We start from the raw sequence: 17,751 nt of genomic DNA, 5'->3' as shown, positions 1-17,751 counted from the left end.
AGATTAGAAATAAATCTGACTGCTTGACACTACCAAGTCAATTTGGGTTTATTCTGTTTATTCGTAACAAAAATATGAGTGCTGTCTCATGTAATAACCGTGGTGGTTGTTACTGCTCGCAGCAGGTGTTAGGAGCTGGATGCTGGGCGGTGGGGTCAGTTTCCCATTCAGTGTTACTACCTCCCTTCTGTTTGTGTTACAAAAAGTTACTTCCCAAGAGATGTTTATAAACAATGATCAAGTTTCTTAACCTTGTTTTGATAAACGAAAGCAGATGTTTGGCAGGATTCATCAGTTTCATCTCCAGTATTTATAGACAGTGGGATCTCACTGGCATGGTCCAGGGAGTCTAGGACACTATGCATCCTATCCTGAACAGATGTTTATGTTAGGTCAAACAAGGAAGACAGATCTATACCTTGTAAGCAACTACAACTATGACCACCGTATCCTCCTATTTCATACAGGTGTATGTATTTTTCACCTCTTTAATCCACCTACAATAACCTGCCTTCAAGACAGCAAATTTCTTTTACAATGGGCAACCTGTACCTATAGCGTGTAACTCTTGATTGAACTATTCTGTGATAATAGAGTTGCTTAGCTGATGCCTTATAAATAGACATGTCAGGAGCAGTTTATTCTATTCCCTGGTAAGGGGCAGCCTGGAACTAGTCCATGTTGTATTTCAGTGTCAAAGAAACCCACGTCCTGGGCTGAACCAGCAAAATTGTTTTATGGATAGAGTAATGTTGTATTTGTATGATCGTATGCAGAGGCTGGGTAGTAATTTTGTGTCATCTTGGCTCTGGTGATGGGAATAAAGAGGGTTGTGAAGGAGATGGTTTGGGTGTTAGACATTTTAGTCTCAGTTAATTGATTGCCAACTCATCTGAGGTGGTTAATAGGTTTGGAGAAGCTGATGGGATGTCTGTCTCAGGACATAATTATTTCTGTTATTCCTTTCTCCAGCTGAACCTAAATGTTGGTTAATTGGCACTGATTGATTAAAGGAGAACTAGGGAAAACTTCCTCTGAAAGTCTGAGGCTTGTCTTTACTATGAAATATGGGAGGACCTCTAGCCTGACATAAAAATCCTACTGAAGACAACAGTTTCTGCTTGGTACAGTGAGCTTCGATTAGATCCTCAGTGTCTGTTGTCTCTGGTCCAACAGCTCTTCTGCAATCAAACCTAAAGGAGACAAGAAATAGGTAGTTTTTGCCATGATATAGCTAACACTAGTGAATACTGTGCATCTGAACTGCTGTTGACCTTCCCTAACTACATCATGGGAAAAGTTAAAGCAATGGTCCCCAGGAGGGTTTTGCAGTGAGGTTATTTATTTCACTATGAAAACAAACTGACAAGCCTTGGTTTGGAAGTGAGGACGTAGCAGTGCTGCACTTTGGTCACTTGAACCGTCTTATCTGAGGATATTCATCACGGTCCGTGCCCTCAGACTGCCATCCCATCCGGATATGGGAAGTCTTTACGCACACCACAGGGGCACCTCAGTGGTCAGGTGATTTGTACGTTAAAAAGACTTGAAGTTGGTGCTGATTTGCCTTAAAAAATTTGCAAACGACAGTGTCTTAAACCACTGTAAGTACAGCTGCCCTGGGTTGTGTGGGAACGGGCTAAAATTGTCACATTCCTATTTCTCTCACGAAGTTTATTGTAAAGACGAGTCAATGTACCCCACTGCTGCTGTGGGAAGACAAAGGGTCTGATCCTTCTTCCACCTACATGGCTTTTACATTTCTGTAATCCACTATTTTTTGTCAAACGATTCTTAAGTTTATCTCTCTATGCATAAGAAGAAAGTGAAGCTGCAGACTTCAGCATAGCATATCCCACCTTGAAAGAGTTGGCATCTCCCTGGTCTGACTGTATGGCTGTTACGGAGACCTAGTCTGTATAGGCTGGGACTCATGGCCCTGGGATTTTTTCACAGGTCTGTCACTGTCTCAGGGATGGGAAGACAATTTGCCCTTTAGTTTCCTGACCCATAAGGTAAGACCACTTGCTTGCTCCCTAATGGTGGTAGGATATTTATTTGCATGTGTAAGGTGCAGCCACGCTGTGCGCCATCCTATGAAGTTAAAAGAAATGTATTAACTTTCCCCACAGGACCTGCAGAAACAAGAGGTGACACCTTGAACAAGCAGGAAATCTAGGATATTCTTGGGGAGAAAGGAATATTGAGGAAATAAGTGTATTTGTAACCAGCAGAAGAGATGAGTGTCTACTCACCTCACCTCACCTTACCTTTCAGGGGACTTGCGAGGCTTCATTATTGGACTTGGGAATTGCTGTGCAAACACAATAAAAAAGAGTCTTAAATTTGACTTATAAACATTAAGGGAATAATGTGTTGTTAGAATAATTGCACAAATTACTGTCATTGCAAAACTGCTTTTAGGTATGGGTATTCTAGTTGGGAATAATTACAGTCAGACTATATGTAATACAAGAAAACCACACTCCCTTTTCCAGTTTATCTTCTTCTTAGTCTTGAATTTGTTGTGCAAATCATCTAACTAGAGCATTTCTATAAGAAAAACTTCATTTTGATGGAAGAGCACTTTGAAGCAAAGACCAAATATTATAATAATAATGCTCATTATTTTCTCATATTTTGAGTTTTGACAAGTCATAGTATTTGTGAAGGACTAGTGGTCTTGTGAGATGTAAATTGTGATTCTGCTAAGGTACAAAGAGTTGTCTGAGAGACTACTGAAAGGCATTTTGAGTACGTGAAGAGTCTTAAAATGTTTTCCTTTCAAGGAATTTAAACCCTTTCTGAAGTGTTTAAGGGGAGATGAAAGGCTCTGTAATGTACTTCTTCATGCTTCGTGCTGTCCTACAACAGATAAATGCCCTGGGGTGGAGCATTTCAGATCTTTCCACATGCTCAACTGTGTCTAATTGTTATCCTGGAATTATTTCATGTCTGAGGAGTTTACATTGGAGATGATGCATCTGTTTGTCACTGTTGCTTTGCCAGGTCCAGATTATGATAATGCCTTTCCTCCAGAGTTAAAAATAACCACTTTTCAGATGGTTTTTGCTTAGAAGTCTCAATGGGGAAGGAAAGCACATGCAGTAGGACAGCATGTAGACTTTTTACCATGAGTCTCTTCAGAAGCTGGAAAGCTGTGGACATCCCACATGTCCTTGTGCATTACCTGTGTGGTAGAACCTGGACATTGCCTTGAGCAGGAACAGGACTGTGGGGCATGTACACTAAAACCTGTGTCAGGACCATAGTATCCCTTGCAGCTGGATTTCATAGACCCGTTGAAATGTTGGTGGGAAGGGACCTCTGATTGTTTCTAATCCAACCTGCACCTCAAAAGAAGGCTGCAGCCTACACTGCATTGAGTCAACCGTGGCACACTCCGCTGGAATCTTGAACACCTCCAAGAACGGAGATGCTGCAGCATGTCTGGTAACGTGTTCCAGTCCTCTAATAAAAAAGTTCTTCTTGGTGTTTGATCTAACCCCCCAGTCACAGCTTGTGGGCATTGCCTTGATCACTGCTGCTACTGAGAAGGGTTTGGCTCCATCATCTTTTTAAATGCCTTTGCATCGCCTGTGGGCTGCTGTTTAGTCCTGTCTTCATCAGCATCGGGCTCAGCAAGCCTGATGCCTTCAAGCTTTGCTCACAGGAGAAGGGCTCTAGGCACTGAGTGTTTCAGCAGTTCACTTGCTGCATCGCGTCCAGCTTCTCCATCTCCCACTTGAACAAGAGGCTGAAACAGGTGCAGCCTCACCAGCACCAAGCAGAAGGGCAATAACTTCCCTTGATCTCCTGCGCTTTGAGGAGTGGTTTGCCTCAATTCCAGTGAGAAGGAACTGTTGTCTCCTATTTAAGATGGCTTTCAAGATAACCCATGGGTCCTTTTCAGTAGAGCTGCTCTTCAGCCAGTTGGTTCCCAGCCTGAACTGGTGCATGGAGTTATTCCAGCTTGGTCCAGTAGTTTGCACATCTCTGCTAAACTTAATGAGGTTTGTATTGGCCTCGAGTTTCCCAGGGTCCAGCTGGATCAAAGCACTCGTGCTCGGCATGCCAACCACCCCACCCAGTTCGGTGTTGTCTGCAAATCTGCAGAGGGTGCCTTCTCCTTCTTGTTCAGGCTTTTAGGACTCTCTTCCCATGAGGAGAGAGTCTGGATTAGACATCTTCTGGCACCTCTTCTTCTGCTTTCACACCCCTGCCCCTGGCAAAGCTGGTTTAAGCAACCCCTGCTGCAGCCTGGCCCCAGCTGCTCCTTCCCCCCCTTCCCACTCCTTGGTTGAGCTGACACCAGCGTTTGGGGCAGGGTGGCAGACCAGACTGGTGGGTGGGTGTGGGATACACACAGCCATCACAGATATTTTCGTCTTGGCTACAGTTTTTTTGCTGCAAAGCAAAGCTTCCTCAGACAGCGGAGCTGAGAGCAGAGATGGTCTGTTTTCGGTTCTGGGTGATGATGCTTTGTCTCCAGCTGTTGCTCCCCACAAAGCTCCAGGTAGTGATGGTCCCCCTTTCTCTGCCAGCCTGGTGTGTGTGAGGATGCGGTGTATTTATACCACTCCAGCCAGGCCAGCCGAGGCTGCTAGGAGCAGGCAGCACACACGGTGACCTCAGGCAGAGGGACCGCAACTAACCCCTGAGACGTGTATCGGTCACAGCTGTTTGCAGAGTCAGTGCCTGCTGCTGGCCAAAAAGTACATGGGTTTTGTTGTTGTTGTTTTGGTTTTTTTTAAAGTCATGTGCTGCTTTCCTACTAGTGCTGTCAGCTCCAGAGCCCTTCTTGCAGCAATGTAAACACAGCTACTGCGTGTGCTCCATCACAGAGTGCCGGTCCCCGTAATTGCAGCCTGTAGTTCACAATGAGACAGCCAATGCCAACAGATGTATAATGAGCATTTTAAAAGCGCTTATTTTGTCATCCAATCATCGATCATCCTCATTGTGTAAATATTTTCTGTTTCCACAACAATATGACTTTAAAAGAAATGTTCACCAGGAAGAAAGAAAATTTTGATTCTGCTGATAAAATCAGGACAGTCAAAATGATTAATATGACATTGGGGAGAGCTCGCAAATGAGGCTTAATTTCTGTGGCAAAAAGACCTCGTGGATTCATCAGTGCTTGGTTGCGCCTGGAAATTCAGTGGCAGCTGGAAATTTGATGGTGACCTCTGATAAGCAGGAAAATCGTGAGCATTTTAATGAATGACTTGAATAAGAAAATAAATAAGCCAGTCTGTGCGGCATCCTTTCTGATATTTGTTTTGCTATTAAGTTCAGTTAATGAGGTTCTCATTGTGTCATGATGACTGTGTTGACAGCACATCACGACATATGACCATTGCTGGCATTTTGGCTGTCGGGGGAAGGGGATACATCGCCTTAGACACACCAGGTAGGACAGGGAGGTGGCTGTAACAGGCAAGCATTTGCAAGCCTTTGGTGAGGCTACCTCAGAGATAGTAAAGATAGGAAGATTCCTGGTGAGCATCTTTGTTCTCTGTCAAACTGGCCACAGGACGTAAAGGAATTCCTTTCTTTTCTTTTCTTTTTTTTTTTTTTTTAGGAGAAAAATCTAGTCTTAATTCACATCTAGAAAATGGGAATGGAGAAAGGGGGCTTTAGCCACAAACTTTGGGAAAGTTGTACTCATGGTTGATTACTTTCCTTGCTAAATTGTGCAGTCTGTTCTTAGCCTTGGTTTAGTAATTTGTACTGTTTATTCCCTGACTCTTGTATCTTTGCTGTGAGGTTTAGAAGCATTTGTTATGAAATGCTGAATTCCCATGCGAGTATTTATAGACTATGTTTGAGTCACCTGTTAATCTTCCTCTGGGTAAAACCAAACTAAGCTCTTTGTTTCTTTCACTATAAGGCACATTTTCAAGACCTTGTTCATTCTGTTTTTCCTCTTCAGTGTCCTTCTCAGTTGTAACACCAAGACTACATTCATACTCCTGGCAGTAGCCATTGCCCAGAACTGTAGGCCACCAGCTATGCTCCGAGGTGCTGTTCGGTAGAGGGCAATGGGAACCCCTCTAGGCTGGTTTCCATCTGAAAAGTGGAACTGCACAAGATGAAGAGACCTCAGGCATCAGTGGGCTACATGGGAGAGCCTGCACTTGCCACTGGCTGCCCCAAACCTTGTCAAAGGCAAAGCAATGATTTTCTGGCTTTTAGAACAATAAGGGCTGCATAACAACTGGTCCTTTCTTTGCTCAGAACATCACAGTTGATTAAAACCTTGGGTTTTCAGTCTTTTCTAGTTTCTGGTACCTTCAGTGTGTTCCAGGGAAGGCAGACCAAATTAACCGGTCACAGTACAGACACTTCTCTTGGTTATCTTGCGGAGCCTACTTAAACATGGTTCCCCTGTTTACTCCTGATCTCCAGGTCAGAGGCTGGAAACCTGTGAGCTAGAATACACACAGAGGCAACACAAAAGGCACCATGCTGATCCTTTTTCATAAAGCATATTCAGTGCTTGGGTGACCATCCCAGTAAGTCTTCCCACGTCTCAGCAGCTCATTTCAGATCCCTGCAGTTCATCCACACAGGCTGTAACTTTATGGCCCATGCATCAGGAAAGAGTTGGAGTAATCCCTGAATAACCTTGACTAATGCCATAAAGAGCTAATGGCAGCTTTTGGAAGCTCTTCAATACAGTATAATATTCAGCCTTGATACTTTAAGTTTATTTTGGGCTTCATGAACACAGAATTGCTTATCTGACATCGAAGCTACTGTTAGGCTTTTCAGAAGCAATTCAGATGTTTATGGTGGAATTCATAAAGGTATAGAGATGCTTTGTTTCCTTCGAATTTGGTGGCAGTTAAGTGCTTAATTACTTTTACCAGTCCATCTCTGCAGTGTTATAATGCTCCACGCTCACATCCCTTTAGCCCCTTGGCTAACGGAAACACTTTTTTTTCCAGAGGAGAAAGGGAATAGAATATGTGACTGTATCTCAGTCACTTCAGTGCAAAGTCTACTAAGTTGCCTCTAAGTGCTAAGAAATTGATATAAATTTTCACTTTTCAGCAAAGCAGATGAAAAACATACATGTTTTCCACTCAGTGCTTAGCTAAAGGGATTATAATGACAGTGAAGCAGCAAAACAAACTTCTGGGGTAGTAACATCTTAAACTGAAAGTGCAGGTATTAATGCTTGAAGGTTTTGTGTTTGGCGTATTTTTGTGTGTGCTTGTTTCGGGTTGTTTTTTGTTTCAATTAAAAGGATTGACTGACTTCAAAATATTTTTCCTTTTTATGCCAGCTTGAACTCACTGGCACAGTGCTCTTGAGTGCAGGCACAAATGGCTACAGGAAAATAATTTTATTTTTAAAATACTTTTTCACATAAGGATTATCCCTAGGTCCCTTCATAGCGTTACCTCAAGTAGAAGAATCCAATGAACAAAATACTCGCTCAATCCCTTTTAATCATATGAGCAAAGCATTTTACTGTGAGCTATTGAAAAAACATCTAAAAAGAGAGATAAAGAGCAATCAGCGCAGCAGAGGGAAAGAAATTACTTTCATCTGGGAGGGAGTAGGAGGGCAAAAGGAGGTTCGGGTGAGAATGCTGCGGTGGAGAAGACTGCTTCACTGAGGGGCTCTGTTAGGGAAGGAGGAAGAGCAGACGCTGGGTGATCAAGGGAGCCCCAGAGGGGAGCAGAGGACGACTTGGTCTGTATGATGTGGTGGGTTTTGAAGATCAGGAGAGTGTATTTATTTGATGCTGTGATGCAAACTTCCGCACTGGGGGAAGAGCAGGAGTTAGACCAGAAGAGGGCTGAGATTTCTTTCAGGAGAGGTAGACAAAGAACAAAGATGTCTTTTTAGTTCATCAGATTTGGCTAAGAAAGGGATGGGAGGACAGGAAGATTTAGAAGGCAGAGTGGCTGGTAGTCTCTGTAAATTTTATTAGCAGATCTCACCTTATTTTCTACATTCAGCAACAGGCCCGAGAGGAAACGAATGGGAATATTTTCAAGTAATTTTCCCTCCAACATACTTACTTTCTAGAAAGATAGCAAAAAAAAATATTGACATGCCAGACTTGATGGGATCCTTTGTTTTGTACTGAGCAGCTGCTGCTGCTGCTCAGATGTTGTGTGAGAAGAGCAAAGTATTTTTGAAAGCATAAAAAGGTGACAAGGTAACTCCAGCCATTTTGCTTTAAAAGAACCAGCTGTTTGCCCAGCTGTGTAATAAAAGAGGAAAGAGAAACTACACTGAATGGAATTTTTGTGCTACTTCTTAGTATATAACTGAGACAAACAGATATATATATAATGCATCTTAAAAACTTTAAGACTCATAGCACCTCTGTGAAGCTACTTGGTTACCCTTCAGGTTACCTCCTTCTTCACCTCATGACACATCAGGACACGGACTGCCAATGCCTACAGCTATACTGCATCCAACTCTTGGGCTCAACCTAATGATGATCTATAGGCGCAGTGTCAATATCGATATTCTATAATCGTAGCCGCATCTGACAGTGAAATGCCACTATCTCAGCTGTAAAGTATGGCAGTACATAATACATGCCAGGAGATGCCCTGGGTAAACTGCCTTTCTCAACTGAAATGTGACTGGGAAGCTTGTGGGTAGGAAGCCTTCTCCCGCAAAACTGACGGGAAGATTTGTAATGACTTGGGGTCGTTAAGGGTCTGTTTCCATGTCTGCTGGTGGATAACAACAGGACCTGGCTCTCCTTTTGTTTCCCCTCCCCAAACTATCAAAGGTGGGAAGGACCGATGGGACAGGGAGATGCCCCAGGAGCCGGGGTTTCGGAAAACGATGGGTACGGGCAGCCCTGTAGGTGAGGCTCAGGATCTGCGATCTAAAATGGTAAAGAACCAGTTTCTCCTTACGGAGCAGGGGAGCTGGGCTGGGAAAGCCAGAAGGGTTTTGGTTAGGGGTGGCTTTTGTCCCCCACACCGTCCTCTGGTTCCTTCACGTCCCCCGGCAAACCGCTTTGGAAAACGCCCCCTGAGACCAAGCCCAGGCCGGTGTGAGAGCCAGCCAGCCAGCACGGAGGGGAACCCCTCGGCTGCCCCTCATCGAGAAACCCCAGAGGCTTCGGCGGGACCCCGGCAGCGATGTCACACGCGGGCCCGCACGCCCCGCGGCCGGGCCTCGGGGGTCGCTTCAGGAAACACGGGCAGCTGGGGGCCGCGGGTCCCCGCGGGGCCGCTCCGGAGCGGGGACCCCCGCGCCCCAGCCCCGCCGCCGCCGCCCGTGGCGGGGGTCGCCGTGCGCGTCCCCGCTCGCCCAGGGGCCGCCCCGCCGCCTCCGCCCGCCCCGCGGGGCCCCCCCGCCCGCGGCCGCCCCGGCCCCTGCGTGCCCGGCCGCCGGCGGGGCGGGGCGGGGCAGGGGAGGGCTCGGCCCGCTCCGGCTCCCCGGCCCGGCCAACCCGCGGCCGCCGGGGCTGAGCCATAAAAGCGCCGGGAGCCGGCGGGGCTGCGGTTCCAGCCGGCCGCAGCCGTGCCCGGCGCCTCGGGGTGGGCAGCCCGGCTGGCCCCCTCCTGCCGCCCGGCCTCCCCCAGCCCCAGGGACGGCGCCGGGCCCCCTCCCCGCCCGCCGCCCCCAAGATGCTGTTTTGGCACACGCAGCCGGAGCACTACAACCAGCACTCGACCGGCAGCTACCTGCGGTGAGTCCCGGGCAGCCCGAGCCGCCGGGGTGCCCTCGGCGGGGTGCCGGGTGGGCGAGGGCTCCCGCGGGGCTGCCTCCCCCCCGCCCCCCGTCCGCAGCGCCCGGCCCGGCGGTGCCCGCAGCCTCGCCGGGCTGCCCGTGCCGGTCCCCCGCAGGGGCGGGGGTAGCGCGGCTCGGAGGGGAGGGTGCGAGCGTGGCTGGGCGCTGTCAGGAGGCGGTGGGAAACCTGCCGGCAAACCGAGAGGGCGCCCGGTTACCTCGGGATGGGATTTCTTTCTCTTCTTCTTGGGACGATGCATAAAAAGCTCAGATTTTCACTTTCTAAACTTGTCTAAACCAGCTCTTTCCTGCTTCCGCACAGTTGCATTTAATTAAATGTGCCTAATTTAAGCACAAGGGCTACTAAACAATAGCCTGTAACATGTGTAGCACAATTCCGTATTTCCTCCCTCCAAAAGACATCAAAGCAGGCAACTTTGGGAATTTCCGTTCTGCTGGGTGCTTATTAATAATTTTTTTTCTGAATATGTAAAACTGAGCTCTCAGCTGGTGTCAGTTGCTGCAGCTCCGCTGAAGTGTGATTTTGCTGAATTGCAGCAGTGGTGAGCCTGGCGGTGGCCCAGGAGCCTTCCTTTGGAAATGTCCCCCCAAACCCCGCTGCTGAGAGAGCACAGGGTTTGTCTGGTGAAGCACTGAGTGTAGGTAATAACAGCCCTTCCAAGGAGACATGCGACCTTGCCTATTCCTGCGCCTCCCTATCAGCGTATTTGCAAAGGATTTTTTTTTTTTTTTGACTCGGTAATAATCTCCCCTTGTCAAATGATAGGATACCATGAAAGTCTTGCTTTCTGGCAGCTTCTCCACTTCTTTATAAAAGGTTCTTCACCTCCTCTCCCTATACCAGTAAGTCTGTTTTAACAGCATGTGTGTGGCAAAAGTCTTCTCTCTTGCTTTGTGCTTGCAACTCTGATTAGTTTAGGACAGCGAGAAGGGTGGCAGCAGAGCAGCATCAGCATTGGTACTTGGGCATACTGTCTCTGCATTAGAGAGTATTTATGGTGCTCAGGCTGCTTCGTTAACTCCATGAAATTGTTGCACTCAAGAGTTGCAATTCAAGTTTTGGAAAAAGTAGGCTTCTACAACAGTTCCCATCCTAAAAAAAAAAAAAAAGGGTGGGAGGGGGAACCCTTAAAACTCTCCCAAGTTTTCACCTTTACGCTGAAGCTTTACAGTTTTGGTCTCAACCAGCAGCCCACTTATCTGGGAAGGGAGAAAGTTACCTGAGAGCTCAGTCTGCTGGCAAAGAGTAAAATACATTGTGTGTTTATATGAATATGTATGAAGATTTATGAGGATTTTTCTGTCGTATTGTCTTGCTATAAATGCAAATACGACTGAGGTACGGCAGAATTCACATGGTTGTCTCAGGTACACACAAAGCCTTTGATTGCTGCAAAGTATAACTGATACAAACTTTTTCTACAGCTGCTCAAGGACTGTGCTGTTTCAGCTTCCTGTGCAAAGTTGGTACAAGTGGGTATGGGGAGCCTTCAGAAAGGCAAAGCTTGGCAGAAAAATGCCCCTCTAGAAATGCATGTCTTGACACATTCCCATGGAGAGTGAGCTGGCCAGAATTAGAGGTCCTTATGGAAAACAAGGGTTTTAGTCAACTGACTATCCCTGAAACACCTGAGGCTGTTGCTGCCATAAAATGTTTTAGGGCTTTTAGTCCCAGATCAATCAAAACCACCGTGGTCGCAGTAGCAGATACTCAATAAAACTGAAATTTTGTCCTAAAGCACTGACAGGTTACCTTCGTACTAGCAGCCTTTCTGCCAGATCAGGTATCTTTTATTCCCCCAGCTAGCATCAAGCCAGCAAAAACAATTTAATATGTTTTTCTGGCCAGTTAAAAGGAATTTGTGTTGTGGGCTCAAGTCTGACCCAGACTTGATACTTTTAAACCTGGGCCAGATTTTGTGCAGAACTGCAGAAGCTTTCAGGCTTCAGAATTTTTTTACCTGTTCTCATCTGTAAAGCAACATGCATTCCAGTAGCACTGGGCAGACGAGTGTGTTAAGAGCAAACGTTGGCATCCAGGGTGAGCGAGATGACTGTGGAGCAGTATCAGATCCTGTGTGTAGCAATGCTATCTATTTCAAAAATCTACTGCAGGCATTTCTGTCACTTCATTACTGTAGTAAATCATCATCACTAAAGGGGGAAAAAAAAGCCTCCCTATGGCTGCAGTTAGGCAAGAGCTGTGATTGTGTCAGTAATGCCAGTAAGCAAATGAGGCTGGATGCTTTCGAGTTGGTGATAATATAGAGGGAGTGGGGTTGAGAAAAGAGAATGGAAACGGAGATGGGTGTTTCTTTTCTCCTGTCTGAATCTGAAATGACACGGTTTGCTCTCTGGCTTTATTTTGCCATAAATAGGAGTACCTGTGTTGGAACCTGGTGCTTGAGCAGTTTGCTATAAACTGCTGTGCAGTTTCACTCATGACCTGCATAGCCTTCAAGGTTGTGGGTGCTGTGAGTGAACACAGGGTGGATCATTAACTGAACAGGCAAAGAAAAAATTCTTAATGCTCTTTCCATAAGGAGCATGCCCGTACATGCTGGCATGTTCCTGAACAGTTTTTCTTAAAGATTTTTATGTATGGGATTACTGAAAGGAACAGAACTGCAGCCTCTGTAATAGGACTCTTCATACATCTGGGGGAAATGGAGGAGAAAAAAGAATTGCTTCTTATTCTGAACTGTCTCTGTTCAACATAATCCTCCTAATTTAGAAAGGTATTAATGTCTTAAGTAGACGGACACAATGATCAGAAATGTTAGTGACGTGGGGAAGGCTAATGTGGTTCTTCAGTATCAGACATGTTGACATAAGGATGCTTATTCCTGACATCTCATTTTGTACTAATCATTCTGTTGTGCTCTCAGCCTTGCTAATACCAGTTCTGCTCAGGGATTAGTGCGGGCTGGGATCAGTCTGACACTAAATCAGCAGGCAGGTCAGCGTGGAAGCCTTGTAAAGGAGCGAGAACTGGGATGGTGTACAGGTCCTAGAGAAGCTGCTCCTGAGCACCTGTGTATGCATTTGTTGAAGGTAGCCCAGTGCTGACAAGAGCTATGTAACGCCTTGAGACCAGGTTTATCAGAGTGCAAGGAGATGTCAATCGAATCAGCAGTTCATGCCATCATTTACTTGAATGTCTCCTTTTTACACTGGAGCTATCTACTCCTCACCCTTGGCTGCTACTTGTAGACATTTTACTAATCTGACATTCAGCTGTCAAAATAAAGTGCCTTTTCTTGCCTTTTTTTTTTTTTCTCCCTGAAAGGCTTTCATCTGAGAACCCAAGAACTCTTAAACAAGTGTACTTCCACAAGGATGAGGAATCTGTTTTTGAGAACTTTTTTCCTCATCAGGAAGACTGCTTAATTGAAAAGTAAATCAAATTTATGTTTTAAAAACATAAATTAATTCTCAGAAAGAATAATATTTTGCTAATGGTGTGTTCTTTTGTGTCTAGTGCTGACATCCTAGAGGCAGAAGTTGCCCCGTTACATTATACAGGCTAAACTTTTTTTTTTTAAGCCATCCTAACTTGGTGTTTCTCCAGAGGCCATCCCCATTATCTCAGAGCATGAGAATTCAGTGCAGGTTGAGGCTAGGACACTCCATAAAGTCTTTGTAATTAAATGTGTGTGAATTCTGCATTGCAGAGATGTCCTTGCACTGCCGATCTTCAAGCAGGAAGAACCGCAGCTGTCTCCTGAGAATGATGCCAAACTGCCACCCTTTCAGTACGTCCTCTGCACAGCCACGTCACCTGCTGTGAAACTGCATGAAGAAACTCTGACCTACCTCAACCAAGGTGGGGTTTGCACTGCACTGAAGGAGGGCATATTTTCTGGGAGCAACTCATGAGAAAGAGATGTAATTCTGTATTTGTGTCTTACCGGGAGGGCAATGGGATGGGGAAAAAGAGGGATAGAGATGGGGAGAGGGGAATGGAGGAAAGGAGAAATATTTGATTTTTTGCATTCATATATCAGACTGTCAACTGTTATAAAATAATGAAGTACCACTGATTTAACTGTTGACTTAAAGCAGCATTATAGCATGCACAGTTCCCTGTGGCCAGGATGCTGGCTTGATCTCAGACAACTTAAACTGCAGCCTTCTACCTTCATTTAAAAGGCCAGATTAATTAAGCAGATTGGCAAAGTTTGGGCTTGGGAGGGCTCTTAACATGGTAAGTCCCCGAGCACTGCTGGAGGGCATTGCCAGAGGATGAGTTAGCAGGTATCCAAGGGCTCCTCAGCCATCTGGGCAGAGCATGACATCGCTCCCACTGGCTGGGTGAGGTGGCTCTGCTCGGTCCCTAACTTGACAAGTTACTGGGGTTCCGTGCAGCAAGGTCCTCCATAACTGACCTTATAGGCTAATTTTTACTCCTGGAAAAACAAGCAATGTGTGTTTCTCTAGGCTTTTTCTTCCCCTTTTGGCAGAATTTTTGCAGACACATCTGTGGTTGGAGTTTGGCTGTCACTTTGCAGCACCTCCTGCGCATGGGTCCTGGTGGTATCAGACCTCTCCAGGCACAGATTATGCTAAAACTTAGAACCTGGCAGAAAATAAGTGTAGTAAACAAGGGCACTAGCCTAGCAACAAGCTGAAGGCTGTCTGCCCTGTTACTGAGATCCTCTCCTGCTTCAGGACACTGTTCAGCTCTCCAAGGTTTGTGCACTGAGCGTGAAGCTTGCTCAGGTGCCTCTCTGGCTAGGTTTCTCTTAATGCTTGTTCAAAGCAGAGCTCTGACCTCCCCTGGACTCTGACCTCAGATGCAGTTGGCTGCTGGATCTGTGTTGCTAGTGATCATAGAAACCCATAGAAGGATCAGCCAGGTGCTGCAGGCTGTACTCGAGGAGCCCAATGTTTCCCGTCACCTAAGCTGGCACTGTGCTGTCTCCCAGGATCAAAAGTTGCTTGAGATCTCTGACTGTCTTCCCGTTTTATCCATTCAAATACAGCAGACCCCAGGAGGAGATTATGTGGCATATCAAGGGTGAGATGGAGATGAATCTTCCTGTGAAACACAATTCTTTCCTTTTTCAGAGTAAAAGATGTTCTGTTGTGAAAAGCAGTTGATGGCCAAATATTTCAGCATACATGAGGCAGAGCCAGTTGTGTTGCTTTTTTTTTTACCTAGGTAGGGCAAAAGTTAGTCAACTCTTTACACAATGCCATGAGTCTTAAAAATCTGTGTGACTAGAGCAGTCTGTTTTTCTCTGCAAGGTAAGACTGTTACTGCCTTTGCAGACAGACCATGTTGTGTTAGGCTTTCTCCTGCTTACTGTTGCAAGGAGTTGTCTCCTGCTCCATCTTGATGCAGTACTGGCCTGGATCCTTGGCAGAACGCTAGTTCCTGGATATCTTTTGCATCTGTCTTTCATCTCTCAAGGGGGAAGGTGGGATGTGTCCTTGCAGAATACACCCTGGAGAGCAGGAGGCTGGACAGGCCTGGAGGAACAAAGCAGGAATGAGGCTGGCAGGAGCTGTGCAGTGGGGCCGAGTTGGGAAGGTGCTGGGGGAAGAAGTGGGCACCCCATAGTGCTTCTGGCTCGCCATGGTGGATGGAAACGGCACGTTTTTGTAGAGTCCTTGGAGTGATTAGTGGTAAAAGGTGGTGCATCTGCTGACAGTTGAATAGTTCACTGCTTTCTGTTCCTCTTGGCAGGAGCTTTACATCTTCCTGCCACCTTAGGAGCATACTCACCTTGTTAATTTAAGCTGCCAAGCAATTTTTCTTGTTCCTAACCCTGAGATGCTCTGGGTTTCCTGAAAAACCTCTTGAAATTCAAGACACTCTATGTGTAGATAGGTTGGTGTGGTTTTCCTGGGTTTTTTTGGTTTGGTTTTTTTTTTTCCTTGAGAACTTGCAATGTACCTGCTTTAAAAACCATTCTGCTCCACTCTAGCAGCTGCTTCAGAGTCCATGCCATTGCTGCGCTCTTGCTTCCAGCATTTTGACTCCTAGTAGCAAAGGCAGGCCTTGACTGTAAATCTGTCTGATGTGGTCTACCTCAATACAAAATCCTTTAGACCAAAATCCCCTGCCTGTGCTAGTTAGGAGTCTGCTCCCGCATGGGTATGAGCTGCTGCAAGAAGCTTGTGGATTAATTGAAGGTAACTGCAGATATGGGGAGAAGAGGATGATGGACCCACCCTTCAACCAGATGTGGTCAGAGCTGGGCGGTCTAATCTCAGTTGGTGGGATATCAGCGAGGGCATTGCCTGGGGTTAAACAGATGAAGATTTGTCTTGCAATTGCAGGACAAAGAATCCATCTGAAGTGGCAGGTAACTTCCCATTTCACTTGGAGGTTTCTGTTCAGGAACTTCTGCATAAATGGGTGTTAGGTCTTTTTTTGACATCTGTGTCAAAAGTATCTTCCTGATGCATTGACCTTTTGGAATAAAACCAGGAGGTGTGTCTGTTTAAAAACAAATTAAAATGCTTGAGTCATATTTTTTCCTTTCAGCAATACTTCTCTGTGAGAACCACTAATTCTTGAGCTGTATAGTTTCCCAGCATGTACCTGTTGTAGGTATTTTCCCATCCCTTCTCCAAAATCAGAGGAGGGTGCTGCAAGTCTTTACCTTGACCTGCTCAACACAAGCCAGGGAATCCCACCCAGGTGCTGCCACGCTTATCTCGATTGTCCTGCCTGAACTAGGGCTAAGTGCAAGTTAAAGGCTCTGACAGAAAATTAATCCCCTTAATAGAATTACGTTGTATGAGCCTGAGGTGTGTGGCGGAGACCTTGAGGCAGCCCAGGTCTCTGGAGCCAATACTCACAGCATGGCAGCAGAGCTGCCACGTAGACTCCAGAGCACTGGGACCCAGTTGCAGTGCTGTAGCCTTCTCATGAAGTAATTTAGACCGTTCCTTACACCTTGCTGCCTTACGCTGGCTGTAAGCAAAGGGAGGCCTCTTGCCCCTTACCCTCTTTCTGTGCTTATCATGGTCTGGCCAAACACTGTTACATAAAACTTCCCTTCTTCCTTGTATGCTTGAGTTTTGTGATGGATTACTTTAGCAAATGGGTAACTTTGTTAATGGATGTCCCTCTACCCTGTCTGTGCTGGTGAGGGTGACAGTCACAGCTGGCTCCTAGTAAGGCAGGCACAAAGACATAGTGGCTGCCCTGGCTCCAGCAAAGCAATTCACATCCAGTGTGGTTACTTACTCGATTTGTGAGGACTGGGTTTGGGGTTTTCTGCTTGCTGGGTGACTCTTGCCACTTGCTGTCCAAATGTTCCTTCCTGACTCAAGGTCTTTGCCACTCACTAAACAATCTTTTGTCACTGTGAAGCAGCTCTGCTCCGTGCTCTGAAACACTCCACATGGCTGGCTCAGTGGCGGCTGGTGAGTGGACCAGCTTAGAAGAGGGTCCATGTGCAGAACTGGATAGAAGAAAGGTCAGGTCTGACAGAGCTATGGAGTGGGAAAAGCTGGAGGAACTGGGCAGCAAATTGAAGGCCAAGCTGCACAGCAGAGATCGAAGAGGAACCGGTGCAGAGATTCAGATGAGATCTGAAAGGGTTTCATATGGACTGGGAAGAAAGGTTGTCCAGTGCCTGTGTACAATCAGGAGAGGGGTGGGAGAGGGCCCCAGGCTTGTGGAGCATAATGACTTCTCATGAGCCTTGCTTCTTGCTGGACAGACCCAGTGAGATGGTCCGTGGCATTGAGGGGGAAGCGGTCTTTGGCCTGGACTCTCCACAAGAGTGAAGGAGGAAGTAGTGAGGGCTCATGAGATGGAGACCAGTGTTTTCAGCAAGGGCAGGGGAAGCGTTTCTGAGGGAGCTCAGCTGTCATGTAAAGTTGAGTTGGGGACATTCAGCAGTGGCAGGCTCCCAAGCTTGTCTGCTCCAGTTTGAAACCATGAGTGCTTGCTGGCTGCAGCTCTAGAACCAGCCTGTAAATGAAGTAACTAGAGTCAAGTCCCTAGCTTGGTTTCCAAAGACTGACTCATTACACTTGTCT

At 46.4% G+C, this 17,751-nt stretch overlaps 1 protein-coding gene across 3 annotated transcripts in view; it reads left to right on the top strand.

Moving 5' to 3' along the window:
* The first annotated feature begins 9,488 nt into the window (after positions 1-9,488).
* TFCP2L1 (transcription factor CP2 like 1) overlaps positions 9,489-17,751 on the top strand; it is a 31,801-nt gene continuing 23,538 nt past the window's right edge. The window contains exons 1-2 of one of the 3 annotated variants that reach the window (XM_056349467.1): positions 9,489-9,685; positions 13,422-13,573. In XM_056349467.1, coding sequence (XP_056205442.1) covers positions 9,624-9,685; positions 13,422-13,573 — 214 coding nt within the window. In that variant the 5' untranslated portion in view covers positions 9,489-9,623. Of the gene's footprint in view, positions 9,686-13,421; positions 13,574-13,607; positions 13,636-17,751 lie in introns of those variants that run through there. The other 2 variants (XM_056349469.1, XM_056349470.1) reach the window with 2 other exon arrangements.

This window comes from Falco biarmicus, chromosome 8, assembly GCF_023638135.1.
Source record: "Falco biarmicus isolate bFalBia1 chromosome 8, bFalBia1.pri, whole genome shotgun sequence".
Classification (NCBI taxonomy): Eukaryota; Metazoa; Chordata; class Aves; order Falconiformes; family Falconidae; genus Falco; species Falco biarmicus.
The sequence above is the reverse complement of the archived record's forward strand: the minus strand, read 5'-3'. Positions and strand labels throughout refer to the sequence as shown.